The 24,684-nt window shown below is 18.9% G+C and overlaps 1 protein-coding gene across 1 annotated transcript; it reads right to left on the reverse strand.

Moving 5' to 3' along the window:
* Positions 1–4,588: 4,588 nt before the first annotated feature.
* Positions 4,589–5,192, reverse strand: LOC127263888 (auxin-responsive protein SAUR76-like). Its single transcript, XM_051293171.1, has one exon. It carries the CDS (start codon positions 5,154–5,156, stop codon positions 4,812–4,814), a length of 345 nt encoding a protein of 114 aa, XP_051149128.1. The 5' UTR covers positions 5,157–5,192; the 3' UTR covers positions 4,589–4,811.
* Between the last annotated feature and the right edge of the window lie 19,492 nt (positions 5,193–24,684).

The following is a 24,684-nucleotide window of genomic DNA, read 5'->3' on the forward strand; positions in this document are numbered from 1 at the left end:
CATACTGTGTCGATATTATTTTAGATACAAAAATTTAAAATATGTGTAATTAATAAATAATAAAAAAATATATTAGTAAAAATAATTATATATAATAAAAATAATTATAAATTAAAAATAAAATAATTAATTAATTAAATAAAAATTTAAAATAAAATTAAAATATATAATTATTTTTTTCAAAAAATAAAAGTGATATGAGACGTATAAAATTGAATTTAGACTCCCGGAACGGAAAGAAAATTCTTTATTTAAAATATAATTTTATTTAATGTATTGAAATTATTTTTTATGTAAAAATACTCAAAAGTGTCCCAAATAAATATGGTTTGTTCTATTTGAGTTTTTTTTTTTTTTTTTTTTTCTATATTATTTAATATTCTTTTCTTAAAAACTATACTTCATTTATCTCATAGAAAATTTTAATGTAGAGTTCTGGTCGAATTTCTTTGTGCTTTTATAGTATTATTTTTTTTTAAAAAAAAATAATATAATTTTGTCCTTAAAAAATTAGAATATTTTTAGAAGATAAATAAAAAAGAAAAATAAACACAATTTTAAGAGCAAAAAAGATTATGGATTTGTTCTTTTTTATTTTCTTCCTCAAATATTTTTCAAAAAATATTAATATATTGTACATATTTTTTATTTTTATTTTCTACATAATTTCCTATACTTTACATAAAGGGTGTGTGTTTGTTTGGGGGTTTTGATTTTGAGTTGAGATTTGAATAGTAAAATTATTGAATTTAAATAGTTGTATGATTTGATATAAATAGGTGTTGATGTGATGGTTTGAATATAAAATTAATTTTTAGTATAATATAAAAAATAAAAAATAGGTATTTGAGTTGATGTTTTTGGGAAAAAAGATAGGATGAATAGTGGAAATCTAATCCAATCCCCCGAACAAACACACCCAAAATATATTTCAAACATTTTTCCAAACAAACACACCCATGATTTGATGTCAAAAAGTTGGTTGGTATGAAAGAACACTGTATTGGGCTTTTATGTGGGCCCAAACACACGTGGGCTGATGGGCCTCAATAATTACAATTATCCATTTTATTAATTCTTTTTTACTCCATTTAATAATAATAATAATAATAATAATCCATAATTTATTTGATTGCGACAAAGACATTGCTAAAGCCCCTAATTGCGCTTTATAGATGTCCTAGTATATTTATACATACTACATATTTTACATTACATTATACTCCATTATTTTTAAATTTATGTTATATATCTAATATTTATTAAATAAATAAATAGTACATTCGCCCGGCTCTGAGAATTCTATTTACTTTTTTTACATATTGATATTTGAATATTAGGGGGCGTTTGGTACGGATAATAGAATTACAGAGAAATGATAGCAGAGAATAGAATTGAAGAGAAATAGAATTGAGCAGAGAATGAGAATTAATTCTCTTGTTTGATAAAACAGAGAATTGATTTGATTTGAGAAATCTAAAAAAAGATGCAGATATATGAATGAGCAAACAAAAATAAATGATTAACACGATAAAAAGAGAGTTTTAACGAATGAGAATTCATGAAAAATATTTTTGGTAATTTTTTTTTAAAAAAATTATAAATTATATACGATGTTTTTTAAGATTATATTCTAGTACAATTTCTTAAAATGTCAATAAAAATTAAATACTTTAAAAATAAATTAAGTTTGTTTTTTGTAAAATTAAAATAATATAATTTTTAAAAAATTATAAAAATTAAATAGTACAAAAAATTTTAAAAATTAAAAAATATATATACTGCAACATCATTTCTCTCCATTTCTCTGCATATGGGAGAGAAATGAAAACAGAGAAATGAAAATGATTTATTTCTCAAGTTCCATTTCTCTTGACTCAAACAAACAAGAGAAATGATACCATTTTCATTTCACTGACCTCATTTCTCTGTACCAAACACAACCTTAGTTATTATATGAAATCGTAGTATAAATCAAGTGAAAATGACAAAAATACTTATGGTGCGTTTGACAATTAGCTGTTAGCTGATTCAATTAGTTGGTTTAACTAGCTGATTCAATTAGCGATTTGTATTAAAATGTTTCGTAAAAGAACGGTTTGACTTAGCTGTTTATACCTAAAATAACTATTAAGGACATTGATATGTTATTTTTTAAAATATTTAATTTTGTTCATTTTAATTTGAAATTTTTAAGAATTTTTGTTATTAATTATTGAAAATTATAAAAATATTTATTTTTATTATTTAGATATGAAAAAAAAAATAATTTTTTATTGAAATTATGTAAAATATAAAATAATAAATATTTCTTATATATATTTTTATTATGTTAATTATTGTTTTAATATATATAAATAAATTAATAACCTTTGTTTTTTCTATTTGATTTAGTTTTAAAAATTTATATATTTTACCAATAAAATAATTTATATATAATAATTAATAATAATAATAGTTATTTTGAATTTAAAAATAAAAATATAATTTAATAAATTAAATAATTAATAAATACTACTATAAAAATATATTTATATGTATAAAATAAATAATTAAGTTTTAAGGGTAAATAAAAAATAATCAAAATTTAAATGAAAAAGTTCTTTCAAAACTTTGGGTAGATGCAAAAAGTTTTTATATTAGTGTCTTGTAATATTATTATAATAACATTTGTACAAAAAATTATATAAATATACTGATATTTTTAATGTTAAATACAATGACGCAAAAGGTAAATACGATTCTTTGAGCCGGACAGAAGTAGTATATCACTCAAAATATTAATATCATTTTATAAATATAATCACTCTATCTCTTTTTTTAATTTCGATTCCCAAAATATAACAATAAAAAATATAAAATATTTTATACAAAAGTTAAAAAATCAAAATACTCCGTTGTCAAAAAAATCATTACAAAACTTCAAATATTTAACTTAAAATAATATATTTCATATTTTTTTAGCTAATTGTTCATACCATACAAAAAAATCATTTCATCTAAAAATGTTATCCAAGGAAGACTTTTATTTATTTTATTTATTTATTTTAAATATATTATTTGGAGTATAGACACATTTCCTCATTTCTTATAATAAAAAAATCATAATTTTTATGTTATATGTCGAATTTTATTTTTAAATTTACTTTATTATATAATTTTTGTAAAAATGTACTCTCTTCGTCCCATATAATTTGTCTTTATTTTCTATTTTTGTTTGTCCCACATAATTTGTCATTTCTATTTTTAGAAATATAATTATACACTTTAATCACATTTTAAATTTTAAATTATATAATTTTTTCAAATTTAATTAAACTATTTATTTATTTTAATATTAATATATAATTATTTTTATTGAATAATAATTATTTTTACTAATACACTTTTTAATTACTTAGTAATTATACTTTATAAAAATTCTCGTATCTACGGTAATAGGCCCAAAATATCTGGGACGGAGGGAGTATATTTTTTCGTAACATATGATATTCGATTATTGTTTAAACATAAAATTTAAATATAAGCGAAATCGATAAAGTGGTCCTAACTATCCAATTAATACAAATGTGTTTTTTTTTTTATATTTTTCTTATATATTTTTCCAAAAATACTAGTACACTAAATTATTTTTATAATTTTTTATATTTAAAATAAAAAAAAATTATTTTCAACTGTTTCACAAAACAAACATTTATTATTTAATTATTTTTTTACAAGCCCAAATTTGGATTATAGTTTCTGTATTGGCTAAATGTATATATATATTTTTTAATGACGTGAGAATCAGAGTTAAAATGTATTTTTAATTTTGTATGTAGTAGTATTAATTATTATTTCGATTTTTTAAATAAAAAATAATTTTATATTTAACCTGTCATTGCTGAAAACTTCTAATATGATAATATATTTGAAAAGAAAATCAAAATGTATTTTTAATCAAATATATATTAAATCACTGTCTAATTTCTAACCAAACAACATTTTATTGTTTAATAGTAAAACTGAATGACGCTATATAAGTAAACAAAACATATTAAATCAATTTGTAATTTATAAAAAATTGTAAAAATTTCCATATTGTTTTAAAATTTTATTATTATATTCTCTTATAATTTTAAAAATTCTATGTTTAACTCTTATTTTGTCATTAATTAACAGCTCTAACTACAAAATTAATTAATTTTTTTTTTTTATAACTATTAAACCAACTTTTATTTTTCAAATGTAGTTTTAAAACAATTGAAATTTCAAGAAAATTATTATAAACTAAATGAAGGCATGATTCTATTCCACCATAAGTATAAAATAAAATAAAATAATAGTTATATATATATATAAGAGTCTTAAATTCGCCCAAACGATGATGATGATGCCGATGATGACGTCAATAATAATAATAATAATAATAATATAATTGAAAATTCCAGAAGCCTGAAACCCGTATTATACCAATTTTGCCCCTCGTCTACTGCAAGTGCAGAAGCCTGAAACCCATGGTACAATTATACCAATTTTGCCCCTCGTCTACTGCAAGGAGAGTCAGGCTTAATATGAAATTTTAACTTAAACGAAACAATCCCACCGCTTAAATCAACGGACAGATCTATTCCTCGGGCTTCGAATTACAAATCTACACCGTCGATCAATCTGATTATTGACAACAGAAAAAATAAAAAAATAAATAAAAATAGAGCATTCAACTGATACATACATACATACATTATACATACATTGATACAGTACAACTGTCATCTATACACAGTGACCGTACAATGTAGAATATCTCGCTCCCCGACGCGGCGGTGCGACTAATACGAGTAGAACTCGACGAGCTCGTCCAGTGACTCCGGCTGCGGATCGGCGTTCTCGAGCATCCACAGAAGGTGCTCGAACAGAACGACCTCGCACCCGACGGTAATCGCCGACTCGTCGCGCTCGGCGAGCTCGCGGAAAAGCGGATTCTCCAACACTTCAGAAGTCACGAGGTAGCGTCGCCGCGATCTTCCAACGTAGACGGCATGGAGGTCCTTCGACGAGCGCTCGTCGGAGAAATTACCGGCGGCAATCGAACTGGAATTGGTGCGACCGATCTTGAAAGACTGCATTTTTTTCAGCACCGACTTGATTTTCGTGAGCTTTCCTCTCTTTGCCATTGACAGTTTTTGGATTTTTTTTTTCTTATAATTTGGGGCGGTGGTCTAAGGGTTCGCGAAGGTTCTTTATATATATGAAGACAGGTAAGACGGTGGAGGGTAAAATGGTCAAATCATAGTAGTGATGCGCTTTATATTCACTAGCTGGAACATGTGGGCCCCTGATTGCTTAAAATAATATTTATTTAGGAGGTATTTTTATATCATTTATTTTTATAAATGTTATGAACTCGTACCTACTTCAATGTATTTTATTTTATTTTTTATTATTTCAACATCAGTATTTAAAAAGTATATTATATTTTTACTACTGTGAATGTAATTATATACATATGTTAACATATTTTTAATTTTTTATAAAAATATCTATTTTTTTATACTGGACAAAAATATTAAAACTATTTTGTATTTCATCCGTCAGCCTCTAAGAGTTTATTTATCTTTTGCAATTATTATACTTAGCATTAAAAATATCTTTATATTTTATGTAATTTTTTTTTTTTACAAATTTTATTCTATTAGTATTAAAATACACTAATAGAAATATTTTTGTAATTTTTTCTTAATTTGTACTACGTCTTAATATAATCATTAATATTCAAATATCAATATGCAAAAAGTAAATGAGACACTTATAGTCGGATGAAAGTAGTATGTTTTTACTATTTAATAAAATATTATTATTTTTTAAATTTAATATAAAAAATGCTTAAATTTACTCTTTCCATCCCACATAATTTATCCACTCATTCTATTTTGATCCGTCCCACATAATTTGTCTTTTTAAAAAAAATAATTATATATTTTAATTATATTTGAAAATTTATAATTTATAATTTTTTTATTTAATAACTATTTAGCATTTTAATCTTAAACTATAATTATTTTTTATTATATCATAACTATTTTTACTAATATACTTTTTAATTAGTTATTAATTATATAATATCTAAAATTTTGTACTCCAACTAAAGTAGACAAATTAGTTATGACAGAGTAGAGCCAGTAATACCGAGATGGTTACTGAGTTAAATAAAAACATATGATGTTGTCCCGAATGCCAAAAGTTCTTTGAAATTTTATAGTAAATTAAAAAATAATAATAAATATTATTTTAATTTTTCCGTCCCACATAATTTGTCTATATTTTCTATTTTCGTCTGTTCCACGTAATTTATCTTTTTTTTTTGAAAATATAATTATAGACTTTAATCGCATTTTAAAATTTAATTTTTATAACTTTTTAATCTTAATTAAACTATTTAATTATTTTAATTTAATCTATAACTATTTTTACAATATAATAATTATTTTTATTAATATATATTTTTAATTAATTATTAATTATATTTTACTTAAACTCTCGTATCTACAATAATACACTCATATTACATGTGACAGAGATTATTATTATTATTATTATTATTATCAGATATTAAATAAAAATACATTTATCCAATGTAATTTTAAATAATAAACCATCTGAGTATTTATTTTAATAATTTTTGTCAACCATTCATACAGCAATTCTCGAATTAGTTCAAATTTTAAATACAATAATATATTATTTATATATAAATAAACATAACGCAGCTAATGATTATTCCTAAAAGTAAATTAAATAACAGCCTAAGCTTATAGAAATAATAATAAATCAATAATCAGCCAATAAATAAATAAATAAATTGCACAGCAGCTGACCTGCTAAAGTCTAAACCTAATTTATTTACATTAATGGATTAGAGATTCTAAAACATACATTTAATTAGTTAATTAATTTTTTTTTAAAAAAGTCTAACTTGTATATAATTATTTATTTCAATTATAATAATAAATCAATAATCAATCAACCAAATAAATATTGTGAATTAATTTGTTAAAAGCGACATACACGTGCGAGGAGGTTTGCCAAAATGGTGGACCCCACTTGGTGTGTTATCCAGAATTTTATTTTATACTAATTTATTTTATTTTTATTGTACAATTCTATATAAAAATACATTTTTTTTTTTTAAAATACTCTTTCAGTTCCAAAATTATAGTCTGAGTTGTGTTTGGCAAGTGGGTAAAAAGTACGGGTAAAAGACTTTTTTGCCCTTATGAGCGTATTAGTGTAAAATATAGTGGCAATTGTGTAATAATAATGAAAAAATATTGGTAGTTTTATAATGATATGATTATTTATGGAAATGAGACTGTTATTTTGGGACAGACAAAAATGATAAACAGGACTATTGTATTGAGACGAATGGAGTATCATATTTAAACCACACTTAGAAACTTCTACGCACAAAAATTTAATTGAATTTATATACTCCATTCGTCCCATAATTATGTATTCATTTGCTTTTTGCAAGGGGTTTTAGAAATATTAGTATTATATTGGAATGTAAGTATGAATAAAATATAAATAACTAAAATAACCTTATTAGTATTGCGTGATATAAAAGTAATGACATTTGTGTAATATATTGTAAGTTGTAAGGGTATTTGTAATGTTAGGTAGATAGTACAATTACTAAAAAAAACAGGAAATGAATACTTTGTTATGAGATGAATTAAAATAGAAAAATACATACTTTTGTTATGGGACGGAGATGATATATATTTTTAATTATTTTAAAAGTTTATTTGATTGTGGTTTAAAATGAATTATTTATTCACATTTTTGTTTAAATATTATTTTGATATGATATTTTATAAAATAAAAGTTTATTTTTATTTAAAATCGTATAAATTGAATAGTGTATATTTACTGTTGAAATTATAAAATTTGTTTTTTAGGCCAAAGTTAGTACTACTATAATCATAATTTTTTTTTATTTACATCTAATCTCATATTTCTATATCTTTTCTAAGTAAATATATAGTATTATTTTTTTTATTAATTAATTTATAATATTAACTATATATAATTGTATATATATTTATATTTTCTATAAAATAATATTTATATTGTATTGATGTATAATTTTTAACATTTTGATAGCACATTTGAAAATTATTTTTAATAATTTTCTTTTACTATTATAATTAAAATTACAACTAAATAACATCTTATTACTCAATATAAAATCGAACTTAACTAAATGCTCCTATGATCTCATTTCATTTCATAGTAGACAGATAACTTTTTTAATAGGTTCTTTACTTTTAAATAAATAAATAAAAACACCAACCCATTTTGTATTATTATTATTATTATTATTATTATTATTACTATAAATCAATAAATTAAAATAAAATAAAATAAAATAATGCTAGGTAGTGTGTACAAGAAATAGTCCAAAGGGTATTATTAGGTAGTTGAGCATCATCACTACTTTGCTGTTACCAATATACTATATATATACATATTATTATTATTTATTATTATTATTATATTATTATATTATATTATATTATATTGAAAAAACAAAAAATGTTTTAAATTTGTGTTACTCCCTTTGTCCCATGAAATATGGGTATATTACCGTAGACACGAGAATTTAGGTAAAATATAATTAGTAACTAATTAAAAAATGTATTAGTAAAAATAATAATTATTTAGTAAAAATAATTATAGATTAAGATTAAGATAACTAAATAGTTAAATCAAAATTAAAAAAAAAATTAAATTTTAAATTTTAAAATATGATTAAAATGTATAATTAATTTTTCAAAAAAGAAAATGACAAATTATGTGGGACGGACGAAAATAGAAAATAGGGACAAATTATGTGGGACGGAGGGAGTATTATATGTCACTAGTCCTTTGGATGCCATTAGAGTTTTTTTAATACATAATACTCCCTTCGTTCTGATACAATAGTCTTATTTACTATTTTTGTCCGTTTCAAAACAATAGTCTCATTTCTATAAATAATCATATGATTATAAAACTATCTTTACTTTTTTATTATTATTACACAATTGCCACTACTTTTTACACTAATATACTCACAAGGGCAAAAAAGTTTTTACTCGTATTTTTTACCCACTACCAATATAATATCAATATTCCTTAAATCTAGGAGGGAGTAAGTAACTTAATTTTAGGAGGAAGTACCTCATAATTCAATATATTTACAACAATACATTTAAATAAACTATTAAAAACAAATATAAATTCTAAAATTATTTTTATTTTTTACTCAATACAATCATTTTAACATTAAATATTACTCCCTCCGAGCAGATAAAATAGGAATGTTTGTAGTATATTAAAAAATAATAGTATTTTATTAGTTAGTAGAAATATGTAAACAATTTTAACAATTTTTCCCTTTATACTTTATGTATATGTGTAATATTATATTTATAATTTATGAAAAAAGTAAATGTATTTTAGTATTAGTTATTTTTATTATAATAGTAAAATATACTTTTGAGTTAGCCAAATAAAAATATAAAAGATATACTTTAGTTGGGACACAGGAAGTATTATTTTTTATTTTTTTTGCAAAAATAAAATATAATTTTTTTTTTCTTGCATTTAATTTTTTATAACATGAGAACTTGTAGTCATTATAGATAAATTTCAATCAAACATAATAGCTTCCAAATTAGAGTCGACAAGACAAATCATTTAATTAATTCAAGATGACGAGTACATGATCCCCACATCACATGTCATTCGTTACTATATTTATTTATTTTGTTTGAATGATGCGTCTTATTGAAAAATAAATAAATTGAGTTTGTTTGTCCAAGATATATTTCTTTATGAAAAGATTTTCAATATATATTTTATTATGTTATAAAAGTCAATATTTAATATAAAATATTATTTTTTATACTATCGACACGATTATTTATATTTTATATAAAAAAATGTTTAAATCAAAACACAAACAAACCCATGATTTATCGACACGATTATTATACTTATAAATATTTTTAATCTTTTTTAAATAAACATATATATTAAGATCATAATGATCAGATCCGTATATTATTTAATATTATATCAAATAATTATTAATATTATAAATTTTTACTATTAAAAAAAAAATACTAAAACACATCCAATTGCAGTAAAATGTACATGTGTTATTAGTTATTGATTGAAATTTAAGTAGCATTGTATTTTAACAATTTACATTTTAAATATTTTTTCAAAACTTTTAAAATATGATTAATTTATAAAAAAAGTTCTATCATGTTGAAATAAACATATATATTCCAACCAAATCATATGTCAAATTATATTATAATAAATCATTATTATAATTACAAGTTTTTAGTACTAAAAAAAAAAACAAAAACACAACAGACTTGCAGTAAAAAGTACAGATGCTGTTGATTATTGGTTGAGTTTTAAATGACACTGTGGGTAACAACTTTCATTTTAAATAATTTTTTTTTAAAATTTTAAAGATACAATTGATTTATACTTTTTATATATTTTTAAAACAAACACATATACACATTAGTATCATATTATATACTAATTTATATTATATCAAATAAGTATTACAATTAAAAGTTTCTAATTAAAAAAAGAAGCTAAAATATAACCAGTTGCAGTAAAAAGTACATATATTGTTGGTTATTTGTTGAGTTCTGTATTATAATAATTTGAATTTAAATATATTTTTCCAAAAAAATTTAAAATATGATTTATTTATAATTTTTTTTTTCTATTTTCAAATAAATATATAGTATATTAATATCATATCATATTCCAATTTATATTATATAAAATAATTATTACAATTAGAAAATACTAATTGCAATAAAAAATACTAGTCTTGCTGCTTATTAGTTGAATTTCAAATAGAATTGTCTTCAAATAATTTGCATTTTCAATATATTTTTAAAACTTTTTAAAATAAGCATATATATATTAATATCACATTATATTATATACTAATTTATATTATATCAAATAATTATTATAATTTAAAATTATTAATATAAAATTACTAAAATATATTCAATTGCCGTAAAAAATTCAGGTATTATTGATTATTGATTATTGATTGAGGTTTAAACTCACAATGTTTTAACCATTTTTATTTTTAAATATATTTATTTAAATATATACATTCAAAATAAATCATATATCAAATTATATTTATCAAAATTATTATTATAATTACAAGTTTTTAATACTAAATAAAAAAGACAAAAATACAACAGACTGTAGTAAAAAATATTGGTTATTTGTTGAGTTCCAAGTGGCTTTGTATTATAACCATTTGAATTTAAATTTATTTTATTAAATAAATTTAAAATATGATTTATTTATAGTTTTTTTTTGTCCATTTTTAAATAAACATACATATTAATATTATATTATATACTAATTTATATTATATATAATACTTATTATAATTTTAAAAAAATTACTATTAAAAAATACTAAAACATAACCAATTTGAGTAAAATAATACAAGTGTTATTGCTTATAATTGAATTTTAAGATTCTAAGAAGCATTGTCTTCTAATAATTTGCATTTTAAATATTTTTTAAAAACTTTTCAAATACAATTCATTTATAATTTTAATTTTTTTAAAATGTATATCAAATATCATATCATATCATATGCTAATTTATATTATATAACATAATTATTACAACTAAAAGTTTATACATAATCAATTGTAGTAAAAAGTACAATATTTTTATTATTAGTTGAGTTTTAAACGATATTTTGTTCTAATAAATTGTATTTTAGATATATTTTTTAAATAATTTATAATATAATATATTTATATTTGTTTAAATAAACATATATATTATTATCATATTATATATCAATTTATATTATATCAAATAAATATTATAATTAAAAATTCTTAATATAAAAATACTAAAATATAACCGATTACGGTAAAAAGTACAAGTATTATTTATTATTGATTGAGATTTAAATAACAATTTGTATTTTAAATATATATATATTTAAATGTAAATATTATATATTTATATTCTCCACTTTTTTACATATATATATTAATATTATATAATTTGCCATGCTATGAATTAATTATTACAATTAAACTTTCATTATATTAAAAAAATAGTAAGACAACCAATACACTACAAAGTACATATGTTCTTGGTTATTAGTTGAATTTGAAGTGAAATAATGTTCTAACAATTTGTATTTTAAATACTTTTAATAAAATTTTATAATATTATTTATTTATAATTTATTTTTTTCTATCTTTTCTAACTAAACATATATATTAACATCATATTATATACTAATTTTTATCTCGAATAATTATTACAATTAATAGTTCACACTATTAAAAATTATTAAAAATAAAAAGTACAAGTATTATTAGTTATTTGTTGAGTATTAGGTGGCACTGTGTTTTAACAATTTATATTTTAAATAATTTTCAAAATATGATTCATTTATAGTTTTTTTACCTTTTAGAATAAACATATATATTAATATCATATCAAATAATTTAAATTATATTAAATAATTATTATAATTAAAAATTTCTACTATTAAATACTGGTGTTGTTTATTATTTGTTGAGTTTTAAATAACACTATATTATAATAGTTTGCATTTTATATACTTTTTAAAAATTTTAAAATATGATTTATTTGTAATTTTTTTCTATCTTTTTTTTTTTAAAAAAATAAACACATATATTAATATCATATTATATAATATTATGTGAAATAATAATTACAATTAAAAATTACTCAAACACAATGGTTGACCGTCAAAAAGTAAGCTCTGCTAGTTATTGGTTGAGTTTTAGATAGCAATGTATTCTAACATTTTACATTTTAAATATTTTTTTAAAAAATAAAAATCTAAACATAAATTATTTATATTTTCTTTCAGTGCTTTTTAAATAAATATGTATTCACATACATTCAAAATTTTATTTTTTTTAATAAAAAGCAATAATTTATGAACATAGTGTATAGATACATATACATGTCTATATTATATATTTATATTTTTAAATTATCATTCTATTTTTAAGAAAATATTTATATTAAATATACATTTTCTCTACTTGTTAAACACTTCATCCATATTTTTATTTTTTTAAATTATAAATCTCTAAATCATTGATCTAGAAAAATTAATCTCAAACAATAAATGGAACTTCCATCAAATAGAGTTTACTTTTATTATTTTGAAATTTAGTTTTTTTTTTTTTTTTTTCAAAGTACACAAGTATTATAATTATTTGTTAAATTATATTATTTTATCTCATGAAATATCATATCTAAATCATTATTAAAAACAAAAAAACAAAAAACAAAACCAAACTACAAATGAAGATATCCTTTAACTCAACATTGTGTTGATGTTTTATATAGTTCAACATTTTTTATATAGTTAATTCAATTTCTTATATGATTCAATATATATATATATATATATATAACATTTAACAATACAATTTTAAAATAAATTTAACATATAATATAAATCCTTAATATGATAAATAAAAATGGCCGCAGTGTAATTGTTTGATTTTGATTTGAAATTAAAATTCTAATTTAAATAATTTTTTAATGTGATATTTTGTTTTAAAAAAATGAATGGAAAGACTTCAAACTTTCATCAGTTCTATGAGCATCCGACGGGCTACTTGCTTGAGCGCCAATTACCAAAAAACACAATACTTCTTAAAAAAATAAAATAAATAATGATAATTTTGATTTTTAAAAAAAATATACTAATACACATCCAATTGCTAAAATGTAAAGATGTTAGTTATTAATTAAGATTTAAGCAGTGGGTTCTAACAATTTATATTTTAAATATATTCTGAAAATTTTTTAAAGATAATTTATTTATAATTTTTTTCTATCATTGTAAAATAAACACATATATTAAAAGTATAGCATATACCAAATTATATTATATCAAATAGTTCTTATAATTACAAGTTTCTAATACTAAAAAAAGACAAAAACATAACAAATTGCAGTAAAAACTATCACGTACAAGTGTTATTGGTTATTGGTTGAGTTTTAGGTGACACTGTGTTCTAACAACTTCCATGTTAAATATTTGTTAACAATTTAAAAACTACAAACATTTATATATTTTTTATATTTTTCAAATAAACATATATATACATTAATTGAGATTTAAGTAGTGTGTTCTAACCATTTGTATTTTAAATATATTTTGAAATTTTTTGAAATGTGATTCATTTATAAATTTTTTCTATCATTGTAAAATAAACACATATATTACAAGCATATCATATACCAAATTATATTATATCAAATAATTCTTATAATTACAAGTTCCTAGTACTAAAAAAGACAAAAAAAAAAACACAATAAATTGCAGTAAAAATTAAAAAGTACAAGTGTTGTTGATTATTGGTTAATTTTTAGATAACACTGTGTTCTAACAACTTGCATGTTAAATATTTGTTAAAAAATTTAAAAATACAAACATTTATATATTTTTTACATTTTTAAAATAAACATATATATATATATACATTAATTGAGATTTAAGTAATGTGTTTTAACAATTTGTATTTTAAATATATTTTGAAAAATTATAAAATATAATTCATTTATAATTTATTTTTTTTATCATTGTTAAATAAACACATATATTAAAAACATATCATTTTGCAAATTATATTATAGTATCAAATAATTCTTATAATTACAAGTTCCTAATACTAAAAATGACAAAAACACAACAAATTGCAGTAAAAACTAAAAAGTACAAGTATTGTTAGTTATTGGTTGAATTTTAGGTGATACTGTATTCTAACAACTTGCATGTTAAATATTTGTCAAAAAATTTAAAAATACAAACATTTATATATTCTTTATATTTTTTAAATAAACATATATATACATTAATATCATATCATATACTAGTTTATATTATATCAAATAATCATTATAGTTAAAAGTTTCTACAATTAAAAAAAATACTAAAATATAACCAATTGCAGTAAAAACAAAAAAGTACAAGTGTTGTTGGTTATTGGTTGAATTTTAGGCGAGACTGTATTCTAACAACTTGCATGTTAAATATTTGTCGAAAAATTTAAAAATACAACATTTATATGTTCTTTATATTTTTAAAATAAACATATATACATTAATATCATATCATATATTAATTTATATTATATCAAATAATTATTACAATTAAAAGTTTCTACAATTAAAAAAAAAATACTAAAATATAACCAATTGCGGTAGAAAGTACATGTATTATTGATTATGTGTTGAATTTTAAGTGGTTTAGTATTCTAATAATTTGAATATAAATATATTTACTTTAAAAATTTTAAACTACGATTTATTTATAATTTTTTCTATTTTTAAATAAACATATATATTAATATTATATCATATATCAACTTATATTATATCAAATAATTATTATAATTAAAGATTTTACTATTAAAAATATTAAAACACAACCAATTGAAGTAAAAAAATAGGAGTGTTGTTGCTTATTAATTGAATTTTAAGATTCTATAAGAAGCATTGCTTTTTAATAATTTGTATTTTAAATATATTTTTAAAATTTTTCAAATATAATTTATATATAATTTTTTAATATATATATATATTAACATCATATCATATACCTATTTATATTGTATAACATAATTATTACAATTAAAAGTTTATACTTAATCGATTGTAGTAAAAAGTACAATGTTTTTATTATTAGTTGAGTTTTAAATGATATTTTGTTCTAAAAATTTGTATTTTAAGTATATTTTTAAAATTTTTTCATAATATGATTTATTTATATTTTTTTAAATTAACATATACATTAATATCATAATCCTTCCGTCCCACGTTAGATGTCTGGATTACTGTAGACACGAGAATTTATGATAAATATAATTAGTAGATAATTAAGAATATATTAGTGAAAATAATTATCCGAATAATTATAAATTAACATTAAGATAACTAATCAGTTTTATTAAAATTTTAAAAAAATAAATTAAAAAATTTAAAATGAGATTAAAAAATGTGTAATCATTTTCCAAAAAGGAAAAGTAACATGAGATGTGGGATTGATAGAAACGACAATGTGGGACGAATGAAGTATTATATATTAATTTATATTATAAAAAATAATTATTATAATTAAAAATTCTAAGTATGCTTGTTTGGGGGATTGGATTGGATTTACACTATTCATTCAATTTTTTCCCCCAAAAAATATCAAATCAAACACCTATTTTTTATTTTTTATATTATACTAAAAATCAATTTTACATTCAAAACATCACATCAACACCTATTTATATCACATCATACGACTATTCAAATTCAAAATTTTTACTATTCAAATCTCAACTCAAAATCCAAACCCCCGAACAAACACACCCTAATGTAAAAAGCATTGTTGATTATTAATTGAGGTTTAAATAACAATTTGTATTTTATGTATATAATTTTTTAAAATTGAAATATTATTTATTTATATTATTTTCTATTTTTTTGCATATATATATATATTAATGTGATATCATATGCCAATTTATGTTATGAAACAATTATTACAATTAAAAACTCATACTATTAAACAAAAAAAATGCTAAAATACAACCAATGCAATAAAAAGTTAATGTGTTGTTGGTTATTAATTGAATTTTAAGTGAAATTGTGTTCTAATAATTTGTATTTTAAATATTTTTAAGAAAATTTTAAAATATGATTCATTTATAGTTTTTTTTTTCTATCTTTTCTAATTAAACATATATATATTAACATCATATTATATACCAGTTTATATCGAATAACTATTACAATTAAAAGTTCACATTATTACAAATTACTAAAACACAACCAATAACAATAAAAAGTACAAGTATTATTGGTTATTCGTTGAGTTTTAAGTAGCATTGTGTTCTAACAATTTATATTTTAAATAATTTTCAAAATATGATTCATTTATAATTTTTCTATATTTTTAAAATAAACATATATATTAATATTATATCAAATAATAATAATTATTAATTATTTCTATAATTACAAAAATACTAAAATACAACCAAATGAGTGAAAAATACTGGTTAATGATTGAGTTTTAAGTAACACTGTATTATAATAATTTGCAATTTAAATATTTTTTTAAAATATGATTCATTTGTAATTTTATTTCTATCTTTTGTTTTTATAAATAAACACATATATTAATATCATATTATATACCAATTTATATTATGTGTCAAACAATAATCACAATTAAAATTTACTCTATTAAAAATTATTCAAATACAACAACTGACACTAAAAAGTAAGTCCAGCTGATTATTGGTTGAATTTTAGGTTGTACTGTATTCTTATACATTACATTTTAAATATATATTTTTTTAAAAAATAAGTTCTAAATATAATTTATCTATATTTTTTCAATGCTTTTTAAATAAATATATATTCAAATATATTCAAAATTTTATATATTTTAATAAAAAGCAATAACTTATGAGGATAGTGTATAGATATATATATATATATACATGTCTATATTATTTATTTATATTTTTAAAGTATAATTCTATTTTCTTAAGAAAAATATTTATATTAAGTATACATTTTGTCTACTTTTTAAACACTTTCATACATATTTAAATTATAAATCTCTCAATTATTCATCTAGCAAAATTCATCCCAAACAATAAAATTGGAACTTCCACCAAATAGACTTTTATTATTATTATTATTATTTTGAAATTTAGTTTTCTTTTTTTTAATTACATAGAGTATTATAATTATATTTTAAAATATATTATTTTATCTCATCAAATATCATATTTAAATCATTATTAAAAAAACAAAACAAAACAAAACTACAAATGAATACATCCTTTAACTCAACATGGTGTAATGGTTTGATTTTGATTTGAAATTAAAATTTTAATTTTAATTTCAATTAAAAAAATATTTTAACGTGATATTTTATAAAAAAAAATACTTCTTAAAAATAATACAAAATAAATAATAATAATAATTTTGATTTAAAACATAAACCAGACACACCCAATGCTATACATAAAAAAAAAACACATCCTAAATTACATCCCATAAAGAAAAAATAATAAATTAAATATTAAGAATTATTTATCATATAAAAATTTGAATTATTTATTCATTTATGTTTTCTATAATCCAAATTCATTTAATTTGTGTCAGAATTACTTCATCCTATAATATCCATCCAAAGAATCAGACAAATTTGTAGGTTGGTGAGGAATTAATTATTTTATGAAACTTTATGTATATATTTATATTTAAATGAAAAATATTGTATATTAATAACGTGTGTGACAAATAAATTTCGGCGCACCACGTTCTCCACTGATTTGGAATTTTGGAGTATCTGATGCAATAAAAAAATAAATAAGACCATGCATGTGTACGTGTAAGTTTTTGTATTTAAACTGATTATACTGATTTTTTTAGTCGGCATATATAAAATACTTAAATATAATAATTTTAATTTTTATTACATAATATCTATATTGTGTAAAACAATATATATATATAGATACGTTGCATTAATATATTTCTTGCGCTGAAATCACCATAACATGTAACATATGAGAGTATATTATATTAATATATTTTTTTTTATGTTGTCTGTCTTTATCGTGTTTGTATGTCCTTATATCATATTATATGTAATATTATGCTATATGTTATGTTTGTATTATGTTAAAAAGTGTGTTTGCTCGTGTTTATTTTATAAATAAAGTATTTGATAAATATGATAATCCAAACAAAAAAGAAATATTAAATTTTTAAGAGATAGATTGAATAATAGAAATAAATAAAATACCACACCAAAAGAAATAGTATATTCTTTTATCTTTTCATCTTCTATATTTTATTATATTTATATTTGATTTTTTTGTTAAAAAATATTTATTATTGAAAAACATAAGCATGTGAGGACTTTATGCATAGACACTACTACCTTCTCTCTCACACATCTATATATATATATATATATTAAGGCCTATATATTAAGGCCTATCGAATTGTGAAAAAGAAATGGAAAAATTTATTACTTTATTCGTCTCATTCTTTTATTATTATTAATTTAAATTACTTTTATCTTTATATTTACCTAAGGAAGTCTTTTTATTATTATTAATTTAAATTACTTTTATCTTTATATTTACCTAAAGAGGTCTTTTTTTTTTTAACGATAAATGACATGTATAATTATTTTTAAATAAAACTCATTAAAAAACTAAAATATAAAATTGTCAATTATAACTTTTTAAATAAATGTCATATAATGTCATAATATATATATATAACAACAAAAAACGAGATACATGACTATTTTAAATAAAATTCACTTAAAAAATAATAAAATTAATATAATAAAATTGTCAATTAAAAAGACCAATTACAATTATTCAAATTATTTTTATGTAATGTCATAATATATATGACTATTTTAAAATAAAGATTACTTAAAAAGCTAAAATAATAAAATCGTCAATTATATAACTCATTACAATTTTTCAGATAACTTTCATATAATGTCATAATGTATCAAAAGTGAATATAAATGAGATATATGACTATTTTAAATAAAGCCCGTTAAAAAACAAAAAAAATACACACACACAAGCTAAAACACTAATTATAATTTTCAGATCACTTTTATATAATGTCACAAAACATTAAAACATATATAAATGAGATATATGACAATTTTAAAATAAAGTTCACTTGAAAAAAAAAAAAAAAACTGTTCATTATAAAATCAATTATCAAATCTCAAATAATTTTTATATAATGTATATATATATATATATATGAGATATATAACTATTTGTAAATAAAACTCATTTGAAAAAAATAATAAAATTGTCAATTTCAAGACTAGGTAACTTTTATGTAGTGTCAGAGTATATCAAATTCAGAGTTTTTCATCTTTTTTAGATACAAATTATATATAGAATAAATTTCTTGTACAATTCAATAATTTTTATTATTGAAGATATTTATATTAATATTCCAAAAATGTAAGAAAAAGAAAAACTAATAATAAACTATCAATTATAAGACCAATTACAAGTTTTGAAATAACTTTTAATATAATGTTAGAATATATATATATATATATATTGGGTATATGACTATTTTTTAACTAAAACTTACTTTAAAAAACTAGAATAATAAAATTGTCAATTAGAAAATTATTTATAAATTTTCAAGTAACTTTTATATATGAGACTATATCAAAATAGAATATAGTGATACATTACTATTTCTAAATAAATCTCACTTAAGAAAACTAAAATAATAGAATTGTCAGTTATAAGATCAGTTACAAATTTTTAAATAACTTTTATAATGTCGAATATATTAAAATGAATATTAGTGTAATTTATGATTATTATTATATAAAGACCACTTACATATTTAGATACAAGATATATTTTTAAATATCTTTTTTTAGATACAAGTTATATTTATTATAAACTTCTTGTACAATTAAATATTTTTTATTATTGAAGATATTTATATTAATATTCCAAAAATGTAAGGAAAAAAAAACTAATAATAAACTATCAATTAAGACAAGTAACAATTTTTTAAATAATTTTTAATATAATGTCAAAATATAGATATAAATAAAAATATATTTTGGATATATGATTATTTTTAAATAAAATTTACTTAAAAAAACTAGAATAATAAAATTGTCGGTTATAAAATTCTTTATAAATTTTCTGATAACTTTTATATAATATCAAATTACATCAAAATAGAATATAGTAATATATGACTATTTTTAAATAAATCCCACTTAAGATAAAACTAAAATAATAAAATTGTCAATTATAAGATCAGTTATCATTTTTCAAATAACTTTTATATTACCGAATATATTAAAAGGGAATATAAGTGTGATTCATGATTATTTTTATATAAAAGCCATTTTAAAAAAATAAAATAAAATAATAAAACTATCAATTATATTATCAATTATAATTTATTTAATGACTTACATAATCTCAATATATATAAATATATATTAGATATAGAAATCTTTTTAAATAAAATACTAACAAATTAAAATAATAAATTTGTCAATTAAAAGATCTATCACAATTTTTTAGATAATTTTTATATAATGTCACAAAAATCAAAACATATATAAATGAGATATATGACAATTTTATTTTAAATAAAGTTCACTTAAAAAATAAAATAAAACTGTTGATTAGAAAATCAGTTATCAAATCTCAAATAATTTTTATATAATGTCCATATATATAATATATATAAATGAGATATATAATTATTTTTAAATAAAATTCACTTGAAAAAAAATTGTCAATTTCAAGATAAAATATAATTTTTTAGATAATTTTTTTATAGAGTGTCAGAGTATATCAATATTTTAATATTATTGAAGAATTTATACTAAAATTTAAAAAATGTAAGAAAGAAAAAGAAAAAGCTATCAATTATAAGACTAGTAACAAATTTTCAAATAATTTTTAATATAATAATTAAAAAAATATATATCTATAAAGATTTATATTGGATATATGACTAATTTTAAATAAAACTTACTTTAAAAAACTAGAATAATAAAATTGTTAATTATAAAATTATTTTTAAATTTTTAAATAACTTTTATATAATGTCAGAGTATATCAAAATATAATATAATGATATATATAACTATTTCTAAATAAATCCCATTTAAAAGAAAATTAAAATAACAAAATTGACAATTACAAAATAGTTATCATTTTTCAAATAACTTTTATAATGTTGAATATATTAAAAGTTAATATAATTTGATTCATGAGATATAGAACTATTTTTAAATAATACCTATTTGAAAAAACTAAAAACTGTTCATTTCAAAATTATTTGCAATTTTCTAAATAACTTTTATAATGTCAGAGAACATTAAATTGAATGTTCCCATCTTTTTATTAGATATAAAATACTCTATATTTATAATAAATTTCTTATATGATTTAATAATTTTTTTATATTATCTAACATATTTAAATCAATGTTTCATATCATATGTGATTTTATTTATACAAAAGTTTAGGATTTTTAGATAAGAGTTTTTGGAGGTTTTTGAAAATTTGAAAGTTTAAAAAAAAGTAAAAAATTAATATTTAATTTGATGTTTGGTGAAAAAAAAAAATGTATTTGATGTGATTCTTTTTAAAAAATAAATAGTGTTGAATAAGTGAATAAACTAATATTTTTTGATATTTTTGTACATTATTTAAACATATCTTTGAAGCTACAAATTCTCAATTATTTTTATATTATATCAAAAATATAATATATATATATATATATATGAGATGTATAATTATTTTTAAATAAAATCTACTAGAATAATAAAACTGCTAACTTTTAAAACTATTTGCAATTTTTTAAATAACTTTTATAATGTAAAAAAATATCGAATTCAGTGCTCCTATCTTTATATTAGAGACAAAATATTTCATATTTATAATAAATTTTTGTATAATTTAATAACTTTTTTTTTTTAAAATATTAGTTAACATATTTGTATCAATGTTCACATAAATATCACATATGATTTTACTACATACAAAATTTTAGTAAAATTTGTACATTATTTAAACATGTTTTTAAAGTTACAAAATTTCAATTAATTTTTATATTATATATATGAAATACATAACTGTTTTTAAATAAAATTCATTTGAGAAAATTAAATAATAATGTCAAATGATATCAAATTCAATGCTCATATTTTTTAATTAGATACAAAATCCTACATATTTATAATAAATTTCTTGTATAATGTAATAATTTATTTATTTTATTGACATGTTTATATCAATGTTTCATAAATGTCACATATGATTTTACTACATACAAAGTTTAATAAAAATTTTACATTATTTAAACATACTTTTTGAAGTTACAAAATTTCAATTAATTTTTATATTATATCAATATATATATATATATATAACATATATATTTATATCAATGTTCCCTAAATATCACATATGATTTTACTACACTCAAGAGTTTAATGAAATTTGTACATTACAACATACTTTAAAATTAGAATATACTTCCTCAGTCATGCAAATGTGTGCTCATTTGATCGGGTACGGGTTTTAATAAAAATGAGTAATAATTATTAATTTTTTCTTTTATAGTAAAAAATAGTACAAAAAAATAGAATGATTTTTTATTTAAAAAAGAAATTAGAATATTTTCCGATGACAACCTAAAAAGAAAAGTGGACATAGATTTAAATAACGGAAGGAGGAATTAAATTTTATTTAGCATGTTTTAATAAATATCAATATATAAATATAAATGTCCATACTTTTGGTGTGGTGACATTGAATTAAATAATTTGGATAATGTAATAAGGTTCCATGCATCTATCACTATAAGATGCATCCACTCCATGTGGTTTTAATTTTGACCCCTTTGACTCTTTTAACACTTACAAAATTAATATTTTGATATATATATATATATATATTATTGGATATATGAGAATTTGTAATTGTTATTTTTTAGTATGCTTTTAGTAATTTCGATCGAACCTAATAGTGTGCAAACAAAGTCAAGGAAAAATAAATCAAAATATAACTTAAGAATACAATACTCGGTTTATAAAATATTGCTTCAAATACTTAAAAAATTTGTTTGGTTTTTAGAGAGATTTGAATTAAAGTATTTTAAATAACTCCGTCGAATTAATTAATTTCATTTGAAAATGTGATGAATTTTAAAATTTTCAATATTGGTTGTGAAATTCAAATTCACCCCTTTAATATATCAAATATATTAAAGAAAATATATATTTTTACATAGATATGTTTGTTTTAGTTATATTTACTTTAAGCTTTCACAATTTCAATAAACAATTAAAACACAAATTTTTTATAAAAATTTATTATTCTCTCCCTTCGCTTTTAAGGGTCAGATTTACCTTTTACGTCATTGTACTTAACGTTGAAAATATACTTATATTTGTATAATTTTTTTTTTACAAATATTCTTCTATTAGTATTATAAGACACCAATAGAAATATTTTTGCAATTTTTTTTTTTTAATTTGTACTAGGTTTTGATATAATAATTAATATTCAAATATCAACATACAAAAAAATAAATGAGATCCTTAGAGCCGGACGGAGATAATATTATTTTTCCGCATAAAATAAGCCAAACAAGCCATTTACTTTTGAGCTACTTCATGATGGATATATTCTATAATTCGTAGTTTTAGGACGTGTTTGGTTTGTATTTGAAATCAAAATTATTAATATTATACCTTTAGTCCTCACAACTCCAAGATACATATATATACGTGTGTATATATATATATATATATTATACTAATTATGTGACATTACAATCTATAATATTATTTTAATAGATTATATAATAATAAAACTAATTATATAATAATAATATTAATGAATATCACGTTTACTTTACTTATAAAATATATGATAATATCAACTTTTAGTATATATATATTACTTGAGATAAATTAATTTTACTGGTATAATTAATTATCCCTAGTTAATATATATA

The sequence above is a fragment of the Andrographis paniculata genome, unplaced genomic scaffold, assembly GCF_009805555.1.
Source record: "Andrographis paniculata isolate CXL003 unplaced genomic scaffold, ASM980555v1 Contig69END, whole genome shotgun sequence".
In the NCBI taxonomy this organism is placed as follows: Eukaryota; Viridiplantae; Streptophyta; class Magnoliopsida; order Lamiales; family Acanthaceae; genus Andrographis; species Andrographis paniculata.